The sequence below is a fragment of the Rattus rattus genome, chromosome 13 (genome assembly GCF_011064425.1).
Source record: "Rattus rattus isolate New Zealand chromosome 13, Rrattus_CSIRO_v1, whole genome shotgun sequence".
Taxonomy (NCBI): domain Eukaryota; kingdom Metazoa; phylum Chordata; class Mammalia; order Rodentia; family Muridae; genus Rattus; species Rattus rattus.
This window is the reverse complement of record NC_046166.1, coordinates 47,038,601-47,056,646: the sequence shown is the minus strand read 5'-3', so window position 1 is coordinate 47,056,646 and position 18,046 is coordinate 47,038,601. Positions and strand designations below refer to the sequence as shown.

At 44.5% G+C, this 18,046-nt stretch overlaps 1 protein-coding gene across 1 annotated transcript in view; it reads left to right on the top strand.

Moving 5' to 3' along the window:
• Positions 1–2,780: 2,780 nt before the first annotated feature.
• Zdhhc2 (zinc finger DHHC-type palmitoyltransferase 2) overlaps positions 2,781–18,046 on the top strand; it is a 62,971-nt gene continuing 47,705 nt past the window's right edge. The window contains exon 1 of the mRNA XM_032918486.1: positions 2,781–3,094. Coding sequence (XP_032774377.1) covers positions 2,968–3,094 — 127 coding nt within the window. The 5' untranslated portion in view covers positions 2,781–2,967. The remainder of the gene's footprint in view (positions 3,095–18,046) is intronic.

Here is an 18,046-nt window from a genome sequence, read left to right as displayed (position 1 = left end):
GATTAGCCTGGCATCGGAGCTAATGGAGTTTGGGGCTCTCTAGAGACGAGGTGGTTCTGCGGCTTCTGGGCTTGGTTGGCCTGGTGGTTTGTTGACACTTACATTTCAAGAGACTGGGTGAAGATTCAGAGTTTTAATCACAAATACAGGCTGGAGGCCTGGCGATTGAAGATCCAGAGGGAATGATGGTCAAGAATCTTTCATAGAACCAAGATCTAAGCATCTTGTAGTTTTAAAAAAGAATGTCTTTAAGATGCATGCACCATTTCATAAACTTCTGAGTGGGCAGAGACCCCAAGAGAGGATTCGTTGGGAAGCTCCTATGGTCATTTGAACCAGAATAGACAGGTTCTCCTCAAAATCAAAAGCAAACAATTTCCTCTCACCTTCTTCCGCCTGACTTTATTCTCCCACAGTTCCTTGTAATCTCTTAAAAGATAACTAAATATTAGAGTTGAGACTTATATAGCTCTGTGGAGAATAAGTTTCTGGTGAATTACGTACAGCCTTCAATCCATTTTCCTGTTGAAAGGAAGATCAAAGGCTGTCTGTTCCTGAGGATGAAAGTTATCCTTCCAGGCTCCTGAAAGCTTGGTGTCTAACACTGGCTCACTGACCAAAGAGCTTGCATTCGTGTGTGCGGGTTTATGCCTGTCCAATTAGAGGCCAGGTGGAGATAAGTCCTGTGATTGTGTGGCTTTGGACATGATTCTTCCTGCCTTCCTGTGCTAGACAGTTTCCGAGGGGACAGAGAGCAGTCAGCAACTCAGTTAGCAGTGGCACCCTTCACGTGGCAAAGAGTTGAAAATCCTTCACAAGTATCATAAATGTAAATAATGGGTTGTTTTAGCAGTAAAGTGTGGGTGATAAAGTAATAAAAAACTGTGACCTATAAAGATATTAAACCTCCATACAGCTTATATTGAAAGCTGGGTAGAATGATTGCTCCTCCTGGCCTGACTTCAAGCCCTGAGAGGCTGTTGAGGATGGCGCAGGTGTTACTGGGTATCCGAAGGGCACAGTGACACTATCTCCAGGGCTCCCAGGATTGGGGGTGGGGTCAACCTCTTCGGAGTCTTCGGTAATGTCCGTTGATCTTTGCCGGCAGGTAGCTCATCTTTATGAGGTATCTCGGTTCTGATAAGGGCATCACATTTCCTCCCGGTGGGTCTCATTATTTTATTAATTGGAAGCAGGTAGAGGATATTGAGCCCACGGACTTAAACAGGCCAACATGCACTGTACAGGGAAGCTACCCTCTCGATTCCTTATTCGAGTCCGCTCTCGATTCCTTATTCGAGTCCGGTTGAGAAATGAAGTTGATTTCTACGAGAGGAGCTAAAGAAAGCAGGGAAGTCGTGCTTTCATTCTAGTCCATCCTAGAGAATATCCAAACAGAATAAAACATCGCAGCAAAATAAGGTGACTCACCGGCTTAGAACATTTCGGTGACTTAAAGTCCCTTAGGAGCCTGATGATTATTTCCTAGGTACTTTCGAATGCCGGTGAGTGAGGCTGTTTCTGCATTGATGTGGTCGCTGTTTCAGGGACATTGGCTTGATAGTTAATCCAGTCTAAGGAAGATAATTGAAAAGCCAGGGGAACTTAATTGGAGCTGGGTTTCTATACTTCCGTATTCTATTCACGTTTATCAAGTAATTCTATCCAATAAGGTTGTGTGGCCTATAGTTTTCATTAATGATATCTGGTACCTGTTACACATACTAATTGTTTATATAATGGGAGGGGCAATCTCAGAAACGTGTATCTTTCTCCATTCACCAACAATTAACTGTGGGATGTTTGTTCTAACTACCATTAGGATCCTTTCCAGTGGTTAGGGCAACCGCTTTGAAGTCTACTATATGCTAAATTTAGAATTGCTATCACAATCGAAAACATGGTCAGGCTGGATAGGATGGGAAAGAATGCAGAGAAGGAATCGCTTGACTCTTGGGAGGGGGAGTGGTAAACTTTACTCTTAGAATCACTAGACAATTTAACACAGAAAAAGAGAATCTTCTCTCAGCAAAGATTTGCCATGCCTAACTCTAGTTAGTGTCAATGGATTCACAACATAAAATGCAACTTGCTCCCTCTGGCTAGGGTCTCTGGCAACCCTCTTTGGTGGCGATCTGGGTACCTACCGCCTACGTAGGTGTCCTCATGCCTAAACACTTATTTTGCTGGCCTGTTCTGGAAACTGACCGCACTTTGGCTACTCTCAGCCAGTTTACTGGCACCCACAAGTTAAAACGAGAATTTTCTGGGCAGGATGCAGGGGTGCGGGCCTGGGCGCCTAAGGACTTGGTGGCGCAGTCCTTCCTGGGCCTGGCAGGTGAGGAGTGGGATAGCAACTGGCTGGAGTCCCGGGGCCGTTCGTCCCTCCCACGCGCGACTCTGCGCAGTGTGTCCCCTCCGATCCGGGAGCGCGCCCTGGGAGTGGCTTGCGTCTGGGGAGGGTGACCCAGAGCGAGTGTCAATTCTCATTACTGTCCCACGGGGAGGGAGGGCCAAGGTGGGTATCCGGTCGCCACCTCCAGCACCCCTGCGGTGGCCCGCGGCAAGGGCGCACGGGTGGCCGCGTGCCCGGGAGCGCCGTGGGAGTCTGAGCCCGGATCCCTGTACCCCGCCCCAGGGCGCAGCCCGCCGCGCAGTGGGAGGCGGCGAGGCGGGGACCGGGCGGGGACCAGGCGGGGGCGGAGCGGAGCTTCCCGCCGCCTCATTGCCTTCGTCCTCCCCCTCTGAGCCGCCACCTCAGCCTGACGGAGCAGCGGGAGTCCGCGGCGCCCGCTCGCCGCCGCGGGATGGGGAGCTAGCGCCACGGCGGCCGCGGTGGCCGCAGCACAGCCAGCCGCCGCCCCCGGGCCTGTCCCGCCGGGTGCTCCGGGAGCCCCGAGCCCGGCCCCGAGCCAGGCCCGCGGGCGGCGGCGGCGGAGGAGCTGGGCAGGTGTATGCGGCTGGAAGATGGCGCCCTCGGGCCCCGGTGGCGTGAGGCGGCGGTGCCGGCGGGTGCTCTACTGGATCCCCGTGGTGTTCATCAGCTTGCTTCTGGGCTGGTCCTACTATGCTTACGCGATCCAGCTGTGCATAGGTAAGTGGGTGCCCACGTCCAGAACCCCACACGCATCCCCCTCGCCATCCCGGGACTACTGCTCCGCTCCGCTATTGCTTCCACTCAGTGCATCCGCTGGGCTCTTCCCACCCCGCTGCGCGCCCTGGGCGCTTTCCACGACCTGCCTGTCTGCCACCCCCACCTCTTCCCCTCCTCCGCCCCAGCGGAGGTCAGCCAGCCTCCTCGAAACCCGGTTGACCTCTGTAACTCTCTTGGCTTCCCTCGGCAGCTTTCGGGTTACCGGGTCACCTCCACCCCAGGACTTATGGCCCCAGAGTACCTCCCTCTGCCTTTCACTCACCACTGCCACCCCAGCCACACCCCCTCGCTGGGCAGGACAGAACCGGGGACCACAGTGGTCTCCACTGTCTGCTGCCTCAATGGAGAGCTGAGGCCTGGAAGCTGCACTGGAGGCCAGAGGGCTGGAAGCTGGGCCAAGAATCAAAGCTACGCCAGACCCGCGAGGGGGAAATGCTGGCCTTAACCTCGGGTGGCAGAGCCAGCTTCTTTTCCGATGGACATAGACCCTCTTTTAAAAATACATTGTGACAGCGCTCACTCACTACTGTTGTAACAGGCTGTGTGGTTTGACAGTTGATATCTAGCCACTTTCTAATTCAAAAAGAGGCAGAAGGGGCGAGCCGCTAGAAAGTATTTTTCGAAGACCTGTGAGAAATACAGGACTGTAGTTTAGATGCTGGGATAATAGAAAGTGGGGCGGGGAAAGTCATCATCTAAGGTTCTTGCATCCAGACAGCCAAGTGGCCCTGGTCCAAGATAAAGCTTCTGAATTGGTGGGTGGAGCACTTTCAGCACTGAAGATCCTTTTTTTTTTTTTTTTTTTTTTTTGAGGTTGATTATTCATAAGCAGGGAATACAGTTATGAAGCTTAACGTAAACTTTCTGCCTTCGGAGGTTTTGTGAAAGCTGGTGTGTGTTATCGGGAAGAAATGTCCACACAGGGGATGACTCTTCTGCCAGTGACTTGTGAATATTTTGTCAGATGTCTACCCACTGAACTTAACTGCCCTTTGCCCGAACCAAGCACTTGCCCTGGGTGGGACAACCGTTTCCTTAAAGCTTTGCAACCCGAGCAGTTTCAGAGCTTCATGCTTGAAGTGCAAAATCTTGTCTGAAGCCATCTTATCTCCACATGTTGGTTCTGTGAGAAATGGTGTCAAAATGGTACATACACCAAGATAATTTTGACATAGTTTTCAAGATAATTGAGCCTCTCTTCCCATTTCATATAGTTTTACATTTTGCTATTATTACTTTGCCGACTAGATTCAGAAACAACATTTTAATCCCAAATTAAGTGAATTTGTTTTGACTTAAGATTTTAAAAAATGATCTAAACTGACATCTTATATAAATAAGTAATATTTAGTCATGGGTAATGTATAGGAGGAAGGTTAAAGAAAGAAATCCAAGGTTCTGTACTAACATTTAATCTGTAACTAGGTTGCTTCTTGATGGACACTGTCTGTTATGCAACTATTAGGAAACTTTGTTGTGTTTTATTCCTTCTCTGAGAAATAAGGAACTGTATCATTTGTTGCAAGCGAGGAATGCCCTAGAAGGCCTCCCCTAGCAAAATAGCCAGCTTGTTCTTTATTAGCCCATTAAGCTAAGAAGCTTAGCCTGGTGTAATAGCTCATGCCTATCAGGAGGAAGCATTTGAAGGTACAGAAGGTTTCATCCATCACAGATGCTCCACAGGAGATTTTATTTTTACTAAGTAGACAGACGATGGTCAAGGAACTGCAGAAAAAAATTGCTATTCTGTCTGAATCATATTGTGCTCTGTGTGTGTGTGTGTGTGTGTGTGTGTGTGTGTGTGTGTGTGTGTGTGTGTGTGTGGTGTGTTGTCTTTGCTTATGTACATGTGTATGCAGATTCACCATCCCAATGCTGGTGACCATCAAAGCCAGAAGTCAGTATTGGGTGTCTTCCCCAATAATTCTCCAATGTCCCTTTTGAGACACCTTCTCTCACTGAAACTGGAGCTCACCTTTTTCCATTAGCCCGGCAGACCAGCGAGCCCCCAGGTTGGACCTGTCTCCACTTACTAGAGCTGCTGTGGCAGGCCTGTACTCCTCCAGGTTTTTGGCAGGTCTGAGAGAGTCTGAACTCAGGACCTCATGCTTGTACAGCAAGCACTTGACCCACTGAGCCATCTCCCAGCCCCTGAGCCATATTTTGTGTCTATTTTAAAACAAGGTATCTGTGCAATCTGAGTCACCCTAAGTGTGTGTGTGTGTGTGTGTGTGTGTGTGTGTGTGTGTGTGTGTGTGTGTGTGTGTGTGGTCTTAGTGTGTTGACTTAGAAGGGCAAGTTCCTAGGGGCCATGGCCTCTTACTGATTGATATTTACCTGATAAAGCAAACTGCCACTCCTTGTCACTACCCACCTCTGGTGACCAAAAGTGTCACAGTAAAACCAATCAGAAAACAGACCATCACAAACAAGTAAATACCATACTCCCACCCCACAAGTTGTCAGGAAGTAGTTTTAATTATCTTCATTGTTGCAGAGACAAAGGACATGGGTGTTATTAAACATCTAGATCCCAAAGATGAGAAGGCAAAACGATGACAGTTGCTCCGTGGCATTCCCCAGAAGCCTTGCACCCCCTGAGCTTGGTTGACTGAGAAGTTGAGGTGAAGGGTACAGTTATTCTCTAGGCACAGGGAAAGATGGCGACCAGTGTGACTGCTGCACACAGCCAGCCTTTGCTGCTTTTCACAAACAAAGCAAGCAAGCGACAGTGCCAGCCCCCACCCCCATGCTCACACTAATCCATCTCTCTCTCTGCCCTGCCCTTTGCGGATTTGTTTTCTGTCCTCTTGGAAGTTGTTGTTTATTCTTCAACTTTCTCCTGTGACACGTTGGCCAGGGTTGGAACCAAGGGATAGGGGTCAAGGACTGAAAAGTGAAGTAGGTAACACACAGAACTCAGGAAGCAGGGTGATTTACCCTGCTCTCCCCTCCACATCTGCTGACAGCCAGTGATGACCCTGAATGTAAATTACTCTCTGCCCTTTGCTGAATGAACTGCAATCTAGGAGTAGTGCTTATCCTGGTATCCTTGGAAACCGGAGATAATGATGCTCATTACAGTTAGTTTCTATATTTAACGATGTGCGTGTATGTGGCTCTCTAGGCACGTTCTCAGGGAGCATAATTTTTGCTTGGGGTTTGTGTTTTACAAAAATAACTCATCTCTTTGGGAATGTGTGTATATCTGAAATATATGGGAGGTAGAGGTAATGGATGAGTCAAGTATTTCAGATAAGGTTGCGTCCAACTCTGACAATAAAAGACTAAATAGGGCTATTATACGGAGTAATCATGTAGAATATGTTTATATGGCTTGCTAGTTAATAAAACACTTTTATTGCATCCCCCTCGATGCGTTCCTCTCTCTCACCTATCCACATCCCTCTTTCTCCTGCCCCTTCCCCCATCCCTGGCTTATTTTTAGCCATATCTATCTTCAATCTATTCAGATATTAGCTATAGCATTTTCTATATGTGTAATATACCTTCCGAGGGTTTAAAAAGTATAAGGATGTGTACTTAGGATGCGAAATTAGAGGGGTAAGAGTGCCTGCAGCCTTGGATGTGATTCAGGGGATGTGCTGGACCCCATATGTGTGCTTTACAGAGCCTCCGTGATAATTGGTACAGGAACATTGCTTGGTGGAGAAGGCAATTAAACTGGTTCCTCCTATGTGCTAACATTTTAAATGGATTTACAGGGTTTTGTCTTGTTGTAAGTCCAAATTTACTAAAAACTCCTAACATTATTAAAAGAGACGAACACATACGTTTGCTGAACCATTTTGGTGTCTTGTTTGCCTGAAATGTGTCACTATCAGGATTTCCCCTTGGGCATGTGATGTTGTTCCTAGCGGTCAGGATCTTGGCCAGGACTTTTTTGGGGCTTGGGGTCTTTTACAATGAAGTGAAAACCCACGCAGAGTGCGTAGGAGCCAGGAAACTTTATTCAGAGCGGAGTGCTGGAGCTGGTGAGGATAGCTGGTAGCAGTGAGCAAGTTGTATGACTGAAGATACCCAAGAGCCATGGCTGTTCCCTGTGCTCGTTCATGAAGTGTAAAAGAAGGAGGACCTGGTTAAGAAGGGGTGCGGTTTGCATGTTTCTCAATTTTGATTGGTTGGTTCATTAATCATTTGTTCTATGGCACCTCTCTCATCCCACCATGTATCTGACTTAAGTTGTATGTTTGCCCTTTCACGCACAGGCAAAACATGGTAAACAGGAGATATTCTCTAAGAGAACCCAGTCTAGCTATATTGTTTATGTACCCCAGACTACCTCAGGCTGAATTAGCTTTTCCATAGGAGAGTTGGACTGAGTAGACTCTAAGTTGTAATTCTTAAGAGGAAGCGAAGCCTCGTCCCATTTTGGGGGTGCGGTGCGCACGCAGCTTGATGTTGCTAAGTGCATCGTTCAGAGGGGGCGTTTGTGCATAGCTCGAGAGTCTCACACTGGCAAGAGATATCTTCATGCGGCCCGAGACAAGTAGGGTCCCTCCCAAGGTTTCTAAACTATCTCCTATGCTCTCCAAGCCGTCTACCTGACAGTTAGTACCAGATTATACACTCCCAGGTCTGGGCTTCCTTGTGGTTTTACTTAAGTCATCGTGCTCCGTCATGGCAATTTCCATGGGCCAGCCTCACCCTTATTGTAGAGGGAAAGTGGAGTGCTCCATCCACTAATCTATGTCCTTCCTGAAGTGTCCCAGTGGAGGGGTCACTTGTGGCCATGGGTGTCACACTGGTAATCCCAGTGCTGGGAAAATGGAGACAAGACAGGTGGCTCCCAGGAGGTCCTGGCTAGTCTGCTTAGGTAATTGGTGAACTCTATCTAGGTCTATGAGAGAGACCCAGCCTCCAGACCAAAATAAAGAGCTAACGAACAGTGACTTCTGAATATGCCTTCCGGGCTGTATACACTAGTACATATATGTACACACACACACACACACACACACACACACACACACACACACACACACACACACCACAGCAATGATTGCAACCTATTATAGTCCATTATATGTAGTGAAGATGTTTAAGAATTTGAAGAAGGCAAGTGTGGTGATGCAGGCCCATAACCCAGCACTGGAGACACAGAGAGGCAGGAGGACTGTGGGTTCAAGGCCAGCCTGGGCTACCCACATCACACTCTAAATAGATGAGTACATAAATAAAACGAGACAATGAAAAAAACAGATTTAATCCACCTATTTAGGGATCCATATAAGGGTACGCTGGCTCACTTTCTGTTCCTTAAAAACAAACAAATATCCCCAAGGATAAAAGATATCAGCTCTCATTTTAGATTCTGTTAAGCTCTGTCCTTCCATGAGCCAGACCATTGCAATCTCAAGGACAGAGACTGGAGGACCCAAAATACCTCTGAAAATGAAAATAATTTGAGCCATCTCCCCCCCCAATATTCTTGTCATTGGTAAACTTTCACTTCATAAACCATTTAACCATTTAGGACACTAATGTCTGTCTATTAAGATCGAAGAGACAATTTAGGGTTACAGATGTTACCGTCCTTAAGTATCAGGACAGTCTGAAATGAAACAGAAGACGCATCGATAAAAGATTGAGACATTCAGATTATTGATGCCACTATGCTTTAAAATAGTGTGAATATACTCTGTGAGGTTTGATTTCCTTGATGGTTTTAAATATTTTTAAAATTAAAACCTTAACAAGTCTGAATCCAAAATTCAGAAGTTTAAAATATGTTTCAAATTCCAGATCTACGCTACCATCTAACTTTGATAAATGGTTCAAGGCAGAGTAAGAAGGGGAAAAAATGCTTGCTCTGTTCCTGGTTTACTAATGTGTCAGAGCACTCTCTGTCTTTTGAGTTGCAGGATAACAAAGGTTATTTTTTTTTTCTTTTTGCTTGACTGTTTTTTGTCTTTTAAACTGGAAATACCACCAGTAAGACAGTTGACATTCTTAACATTGTAGAGATGATTGCTAAGTGTTAAATGAACTAATTTATCTCTGATTTTTAATTGACCTTCATTTTTTGATATGAGGGCATCCAATGGAAAACGCAGATACACTTGACTGGAAGAGCTGCCATCAGAATTCAGTTTTAATTAAGTCGCAGAGAGGCTTGCTTCTAGACTCTTCCTGGGATTGTCATCCATACCATACCATTTTCCCAAGTGTTTCCCATTGCTGGAAGGAAAGCCATTGTACTGAGCTCTCTCTCTCTCTCTCTCACACACACACACACACACACACACACACACACACACACACTCCCCCCACCCCCACACACGAAGGTTAGAAAAGAGACATCATTGTCCAAAGCTGAGGGAGGTCCAGCCATTGAACCATGGTCACCTGACAAGTGTTTTCTTCGCAGAGATTGTTTGCAGAACTTAATGTAGTTCATAAAAGCCAAGAAAACCTGTGGGCCAGGGCACCCAGACCAGCCCCCTTTAGCTTGGACCCGAGGAAACGAAATGGTGCTGTCTCTTTCTCTTGCTAGCTCCATAGATAGGTGTTAGGATGACAGAAACGGACTATGGATCTGCCTAGAAGTTGTAAATTGTCATTGGAGCTGCATAAAAGGCTAATCGATGAGGCAGGAGACACACTTCAGCAGTAATGCCGTCAAATTACATCTGCCTGTCTCACAGTCAGATTACGGCCAGAGGTGTCTGCTCCTGCTGTGAAACCTGGGTGGTGGTTTGACTTGTGTGTGGCTTACATGAGGCACAGACCCACTTTTACTCCATGCTCCCCATTTAGTCTGTGAAACTAGACAGGATCTCATGAATATGATTCACTGAGCCCATGGGAAGACTGAAAAAGAATATGTCTTAGAAAATTCACAGAAGCCAAGATGGATGAAGTAGACCTAACAATCTGCTTGGGATGGGCTTCTCAGTGAGCCACTGCCTTGGAGACCAGCTATTACACACTGGAGGGGTAGGTATGGAGGTACCATCCCACCCACAGTAAAAATGGCCCCACCGTTGAAGGCTTGAGCACAAACAATAAACTGAGCTGCGGTTTTTTGATCCATGGTGAGAATAGAGCAAACATGGTTCAAGAATCATGGGCATTTGATCTTATTTTTGACATTTGTGCTGAGAAATGACATCGCTAAGACACAAAATTTAAAAAGCAGACAAAATTACTCAGAGATAAATATGTATGGTATGTGTTAGTACGGGTTTTGCAATGGAATATTCTTCGTTGGTTTTTATTTGTTTAATTTTTATTTTTTGGAAATCTTGTGGTTTTCCTTCTGAGAAAGATGGGATGTGGTCTGGGGGTGTGTGTGCCTGCATGATGACTGGTAGAACATTTGCCTAGCTTGTGTTGAGTCCTGAGTTCAGTCTCCATCAAACATACACACACACACAGACACACTCACACACACACACACTCACACACACACACACACACACACACACACTCACACACACACACACACACACACACACACACACACACAGACACACTCACACACACACAGACACACACAGACATACACACACACACACACACTCACACACAGACACACACACTCACACACACACACATACCTAGACACACTCACACACACACACACACACACATACACCACTGAGAAAGAGATAGACAGAGAGAGACTCACGCAGAAACAGAACACACACAGACATAGACAGACACAGAGACACGTGGAGAACCATACTGTATAATTTACCCTGTGGATTCCATGTGTTTGGGCAGTTGTACTCCCCCCAGCCTTCTTTTCCTTAGAAAGTGGTGATTCGGGGCTCTCCTGAGATTGCAGCTCTCTGTCTGTAATGACTGTGGAAATAACTGTCTACTCTAACTTGAAAATGACAAGTTAGAATGTGGCAGATTCCTCATGCTGTCTGCCGGTTGAAGCCATATTCCAAAGGTGGTTAGAGACACTTTTTATGTGTCTTTCCCTCTCACCTTTCCTTCCAGTTTGAAATAGACTCTGCTATGAAAGTGAACCTTGCCTAAAGGCCTTTGCTCCTTCCTCAGCCTCCCAAATCCTGGGCTAAAAGCTACCAGACGCCACTGCTTTAATTTCTTAAGAACCATATGAGAGCAGTAAACCAGCAATGGTTCTTGACAATTCCCCTTTCAAAATTATAACCACATTTTTGCCACACGTACATGGCCTTTTCTTTATTTGACTTTTCCATCTGACTGGGATTCTTACACTGAATTTATAATGCCAGTGCTTGGAAGTGCTACAAAATCCATATTTAATTTTAATTTATTACTTGAAAGTCTCATACACACATGCAATGTATCTTGATCCTTACACACTGCTACCCCATCGCCCACTTCAACCCCCACTCAGGAATCTCCTCAACGCATTTCCCTTCTCAGCATCCTGGCCTCCAACATCCATTTTTGTCTGAGAGACACTCTTGAGCCAGAATCAATGACGGCTGCGTGTGTTGTCTTATCATTTCTCTGAACACTTGTTCATTTCTGAGACACTGTTGACTACATTTTAAAATGTAAATGAGGGCCCTGCATACACCGATAGGCTAAATTCTTTGCTAATGATTCTCCCTGGTATTCGGAGATTTTTTTTCCACGTGGACTGTACAATTAATTACTTGTTAATGACCCCTTTGGTATCATCACTACTGTTATAACCAAAAGAGTAGCAAGATGCCCTAAGGGAGGTCTGTCAATAAAATAACCCTAACCAACAGGCAAAAACCCCTGTTATATGCTGTTTAAAACAAAATGTACGCTATCTGGAAAACATGAAATGGCTTCGAATTGGTTTTACGTTTCCAGGATCATCTTATAATAAATATAAAATTTGTATGAAGACTTCATGTAGTTTCAAGAACCTTATGTCTCCAGTGACTCGGTGAACTAGTTCTCTTTTGTTTTCTAGTGTGCAGTTAAAATTACATTTTTGTTTCTTGCGTATTTTGTATAAAAAGAAGAAAAAAAATACATTTTCACTGCATTTGGCGAAGTGTGTTTGGGGAATGAGGTGACTTTAAACCCAGGCTAGGGACTTTGTGGTACAGCATGTGCTTAACATGTCTGAGACCCAGGGTTTTCCCCAATACTAAAACAAATTAAAAAAAATCCAGACTGGGTTGTGTCCATGATCTCCCGGATTACATCCGTTGGAGATCCCTTTGGGGGCCCGTGGGTTATCTCAGTCTCCAAGAGGTGTGCAGCTGAATATGCAGAGTGGCCTTTCCCTGGGTTTGTAGACACGGGCATGATTCAAATCCTGCCTGTAAAATACATGTAATTCTCATGAGTGGTACTCGAGTGGGAGGGGCAGCCTGCTGAAAGCGGGTTGGATGAGCTGTAATGACAGATCCCGGATACCCACCAGTTATAGAGGAGGCAAAAAACAACTTCAGTTATGAATTTTCCACTGATTGTCACAAGGTTGCTCTGCATTGCAGGACTGACGTGTGATCCGGTTTGTCACTAAGTGGCAACCCCATGTGACATGCATTAGGAAAAAAGGCTGTCAGGGATTTATGTACTTAACCCTGACTACTGATTATCCAGGGCTCCTCTAGGGAGGCCAAGCGATGGGGAGAGAGGAAGGACAGAGATCAGTTTGACTTATTCAAGACCTCCATTATAACACATTTTTCATGAAATACAGTTAGTTTCAGAAATAGGTACATTTTAAAAACTAAGATATGCAGGACTGAGAGCTATATGTTAGCCAGAGCAAAGGAGATGGTATCCATTTGCCACAGATTCTCACACACTTAACCCTGTAATAAGTAACTTCAAAATCCAAGGATGGACTGCATTTCGATATTTAGCATTTTAATGTATTCATTCACAAACATCTATTGATTGGTCTTTGTCTTAGTTAGGGCTTCTATAGCTCTCATAAAACATGATGACCCAAAAAACTTGGAAAAGAAAAGGTTTGTTCCAGTTCACACTTCAGGTAACAGTCCATCGTGGGGAGTGAAGGGTGGAAGCTAGAGGCAGGAAACGAAGCAGAGGTCATGGAGGGGTGCTGCCTATTGGCTTGCTCTTCATGGCTTTCTCAGCCTGCTTTCTAATACAATCCACCCACTTATGGAGGGCTGGGACTACCCACATCTACCTAGGCCATCACCACTCAATCATTGATGAAGACCATACCTCACAGACTTGTATTTAGGTCAACCTAATGAAGGCACATCCTCAACTAAGATTCCTCTTCCCAGAGTGGGTCTAGGCTCCTGTTAAATTGACAAAAACCAAACGACACAGTCATGGAGCTCACACTGGAGTTGGGGAAGAGATGACAGGCAAACGATTATGTAATCTGTTAGTGTTGTGACAACAAGTAAAATGGCCAGAGGGCTTGAGTGCTGCGCATATAGCGTTTGCCTATAGTCCCAGCACTTGGGACTGCGGACAGGCAGAGTGAACATTCAAGGCCAGGCTAGGCCACTTGGCAAGATCCTGTCTCAAGACAACAGCAGCAACTCCCACGCCCAAATTCCTAAACAAGAACGGCAGCAGCAACCAGAACAGCAACAACCAATCAAGAATGCGGAAGGTCACAATTTCAAATAAGACAGAAGGACACACAGGGACTAAAGCCAGAAGCTATGCATGTCAGGCATAGGGAGAGATCTGTACAGTGCTCCAAAGCAGGATCATTCAACTCTTAATATCCGGAAGGGAAGTATCGAAGAACTTTGTGGCAGTGACAGTGTCTGGCATGTGCATAGTGGTGCTACTCTTTCCTACGAGAAAAACAGCCTATTCATTTTTAGGAATGAATGAACATGTGAGGAACGGCATCTGAGTTTGTTTAATTGAGCCCAATAGGAACAGTAGACATTCAAACAGAGAATATGTAGTCCTTCATGAAAAGATCTATTTTTTTTATTACTTGACCACTCACGTTCATCAACAGGCTTACGTTAGTATTTATTTACACATACTTATGCACATATTTTTAGGGTTGCAAATAAATATTTTTCCCAATCTGGACTTTGAGTGTGAATATGTGTAATAAGGAATTAGGTGAATTAAAATATAGATGTTATTTGAGAACTGATAGGATGATACTATATAATAATAAAATGTATGTATAGTAATTACTCTTCAGACTGGGCAGATTATATGAACCCATATACCTATAAAATAAGATTTGCAAGAAGCACACAGACCAAGTCAGCATTGTCTAAGCACCTACCCCCCCCCCTTTTTTTTTGTGGTCCTTGGATAACTAAATCTTCCTTTAAAAAAACTAAGATTATTACCCTCTTTAGGTTTTGAAAATGACGGTCTAAAATATGTTTCAAATCCCTCCTTTCCTTGCTCCAACCTTCTAAAGAATGTGCTGAACATAATCTATTTCCCATTGACTGGAAAAGGTCACAGGGGAGTGGGGTTTGCCTCTTTGCCTGGGCATTCTTTTGCTTCTCAGGCCCTGAGAGCTTAGGCAGACTCATGAATGGGCTACTTCACCAGACAGAGATGGCTGGCTGTCTTTGTCTGCTTATCACTCTGGAATGACTTCCCAGGGTCAGAGGGAACACTTCAGCTACAGTTCAAAGTTAATATATTTGTGGTTGTAAGTAGACTCTGGAATAGGTGGGGTTTGTTTTTACTGTGGTAAAATACAACATAAAATCCACCATTTCAGTCATAAAGTTCAGCGGCAGTCTGTACATTTGGATCACTGTACCAATAACCATTATCTTTCTTTAGGATAAATGCCCAAGTCAAATTTCTGTACCTGTTAAATAATAATACCCCTGCTCTTGGCAATCACTATTCAGTTTTCTGACTGGGAGTCTGACTATCCTAAGGACCTGCCTCCTGTGAGGGGAAATCTGATATTTGACCTTCTGTTTCTGGTTTACTTCATTAGTGTAATGTCTTCAAAGCCCATCCATATTATAGCATGTGACTCAGTTTTACTTTTAAAGACTGGATAATATGCCAGGCATATTATATACCCAATATTATCCATATCCATGTGCATGTATATACCACATTCTGTTTGCCAATGGGTATTTGAGTTAAACTTTTACTTTGGTTATTATGACTAATGCTACATCAACACTGTGTATAAACTCTTGGCATCCTTGGTTTAAATTCTTTGGGGTTAGCTAGGAATGGGATCCCTGAATAATACAGTCATTCTCTGCATCTTTTCTAAGCATCACTGTGCAAGTTTTCCAAGGAAGGTAATTTGGGTGGAAAATTATTCCAGAGGTGCTTATAATAGGTGTCCAAGGGGGAACGTCTCCAGGTTCATCAGGAAATGTGTCAGGACTCCCTCTCTTGCCCTTTCATGGTTTAGCAGCAGATTCTCGGACAGCAAGTTGTGCATAGTCCCACCTCACCATTGGGGAAGCCTTCCTTACTGGGTTGTGTGTCCTCACGAGGATGCTGGCCATTGGGCAAGCTCGAGGCAGAAAACGTAATTGCTGTTGATTCACCATGATAGTGGGCAAGCAGGAGTTTGTTGCTGTAAAAATATTAAAAAGGGCTTTCTTTTACCCCGCACTAGATCCGGCACTGTAGTGTCCCAAGACATCTGTTAGGAATCTTCATCTCTGACAGCAAGGCGTCTCCCCTGCTTTGCTCCACTCCAAATCACACTGCTGATGGCTACCCTCTGAGCCTGGCAACAATCTCTAGTCTAGTTCCCAAGGCAGGTTGCCATCATGCCAAACATACACATCCCGGTTCCATGGCGGTCCAGTGTCTCCAACCACCACACACTCTCTTGAATTCAATTAAATCGCCACATGAAAGAACACACAGCACAATAACCTCTGATCCAATTGATAAGATATAATTGCCCACCTAGCCATACAAAGCCCTGTACACATCCATCCCTTAAGAATACTCATAACAACCTATAAATGTGCAGAGAGGAATCTCAACATCTGCCTCCATGTTCTCTTCGATGCTCCTCTTCCCCCTCACCCCAGTCTCCTCCTCCTCTCTAAAACTTTTCTCTCACCCTTCCTTCCTTCACATCCAGTGACATGCCTCGTTCTATCTCACCTGTATAATGACATCATCCTACAGAAGTTGGTGGAGAAAAGTGTGGAATCAGTGCACTTGAATTAACACTGTGGGTACAGAGTAGAACTAACTATGGTTGTAGGTCCTGATCCACAACCCAAGGACTGAACATAATTCATGAATGAATGAATGAATGAATGAATGAATGAATGAATGAATGACGAACTTTCTATAGTGTTTGCAGGCTGGAGATCCTAGAAACCCAAAGTGAAAATTTATCCCAGCGGGGGATAGATTAAGCAAAAGATGAAATTCAGTTCAAATATTGATGACTGCCCTCTTAAAAACAATTTGATAACTTCCCACATATATTAAGGAATATATCCAGTACGTAATCTGGTGCTTTGCCTAACATTGCCCTTTTCCACTGTAGTAATCCCAGCCCTTCATCTGTGAGCTGCATTGATGATGGGAATCCTGCTCTGACTTCAAGTGAATGTTTCTTGTTTACAGCAGTAGCTGCAGGGTAGACTGTGCTAATCCTGTAGGGCAATGATTCATAGCATAAGGGGTACAATCTGCTATAATTGGGACAGAACAGACATTGTGTATGTAGTGCAAGCTAGAACCAAAGAATGATCATAGAATGCCCAAAAAGGAAGGACTTTGTGACCATACGATGGGGACGTTTCCAAAAGCAATCACAATTCCCAGTGATCCAGCACTGAACAGTGAGCCAATGCACAGCCTGAGTCCCTTAAAGTTTAGCAGAAGCCGTGACCCAGCGCTATAACCGTAGCAGTTACTGAGGTACTAGCATTTCAGGTCACACTTTATCTCAAATGCATCCTTGTAAATTCTGTCCCAGTGAGTACTGTCAACATGGCTGTTAGAATTATAGCCTTGTGCAGTTCTTTTCTCTGGAGAGCTGTGAAGTAGTACATAAGTGTCAAATAACTTTTATGAACCTAGAAATATTGGCTTAATTGTAAGCCATGTTGTGTATATTCTCTGGTTGTAAATACTCTGAATGTGCTATCCTGAGGTGAGGGTAGTTTTAGGAAATTGTGTGTTTCCTTGGAGAAGCACTATTTCTTTCTCTTCAGGTATAAAATAGCTAATGTTTGATAGTGAGAAAGAAAAATATAACATATTTTGTCTTCTGTGATAATTGTTACCATACCAGATAATGAAAAACTGACATTCAAAAAATTGTTTGTTTGTATACTTTTTAAAAGTGCTAAAATAATTACGACATAAATAGGAATTTTGCTTGTTAACAATAGTACATTTTAATGAGAATGGATCCCATAAGCTTATATGTTTGACTATTTGGTCTCCAGTTGGAGGAACTGTTTAAGGAGGACTTGGAGGTGTGGCCTTATTAGAGGAAATGTGTTGCTGGGGCCAGGCTTTGAGGGCTCAAAAGCCCATGGCATTTCTGGTTAGTCTGTCTGTCCTTGTGCTTGTGTATTAAGATCTAAGCTCTCAGCTACTGCTCAGCCCCAAGCCTGACCATGCTTCCCATGATGGTCATGGACTCACCCTCTAAAACTGTAAGCTCCTAATAAACCCTTTCTTCTGTAAGTCGCCTTGAACATGGTATTTTATGACAGCCATAGAAAAGTAACTAAGACAATATGTACATGTAAACATGAGTAAGACGAGATGAGCAGTTACACGGGACAATGCAGGAAGCATGACCCTTCCTGCTATGACAATTTGGTTCTAATAAAGAAATCTCAGGACATAGATTCCTTCTAACTTTCCAGCTTATTACATGGGAGCCAGCTAGAATTGGTGAGAGCCCAGCATCCACCTACAGTTCATAGAAATTTCTCATGGCCTCTCTGTTTTTTTCCTTAAGAACAAACATTTGAAATTGAGAAGGAAGAAGGTTGG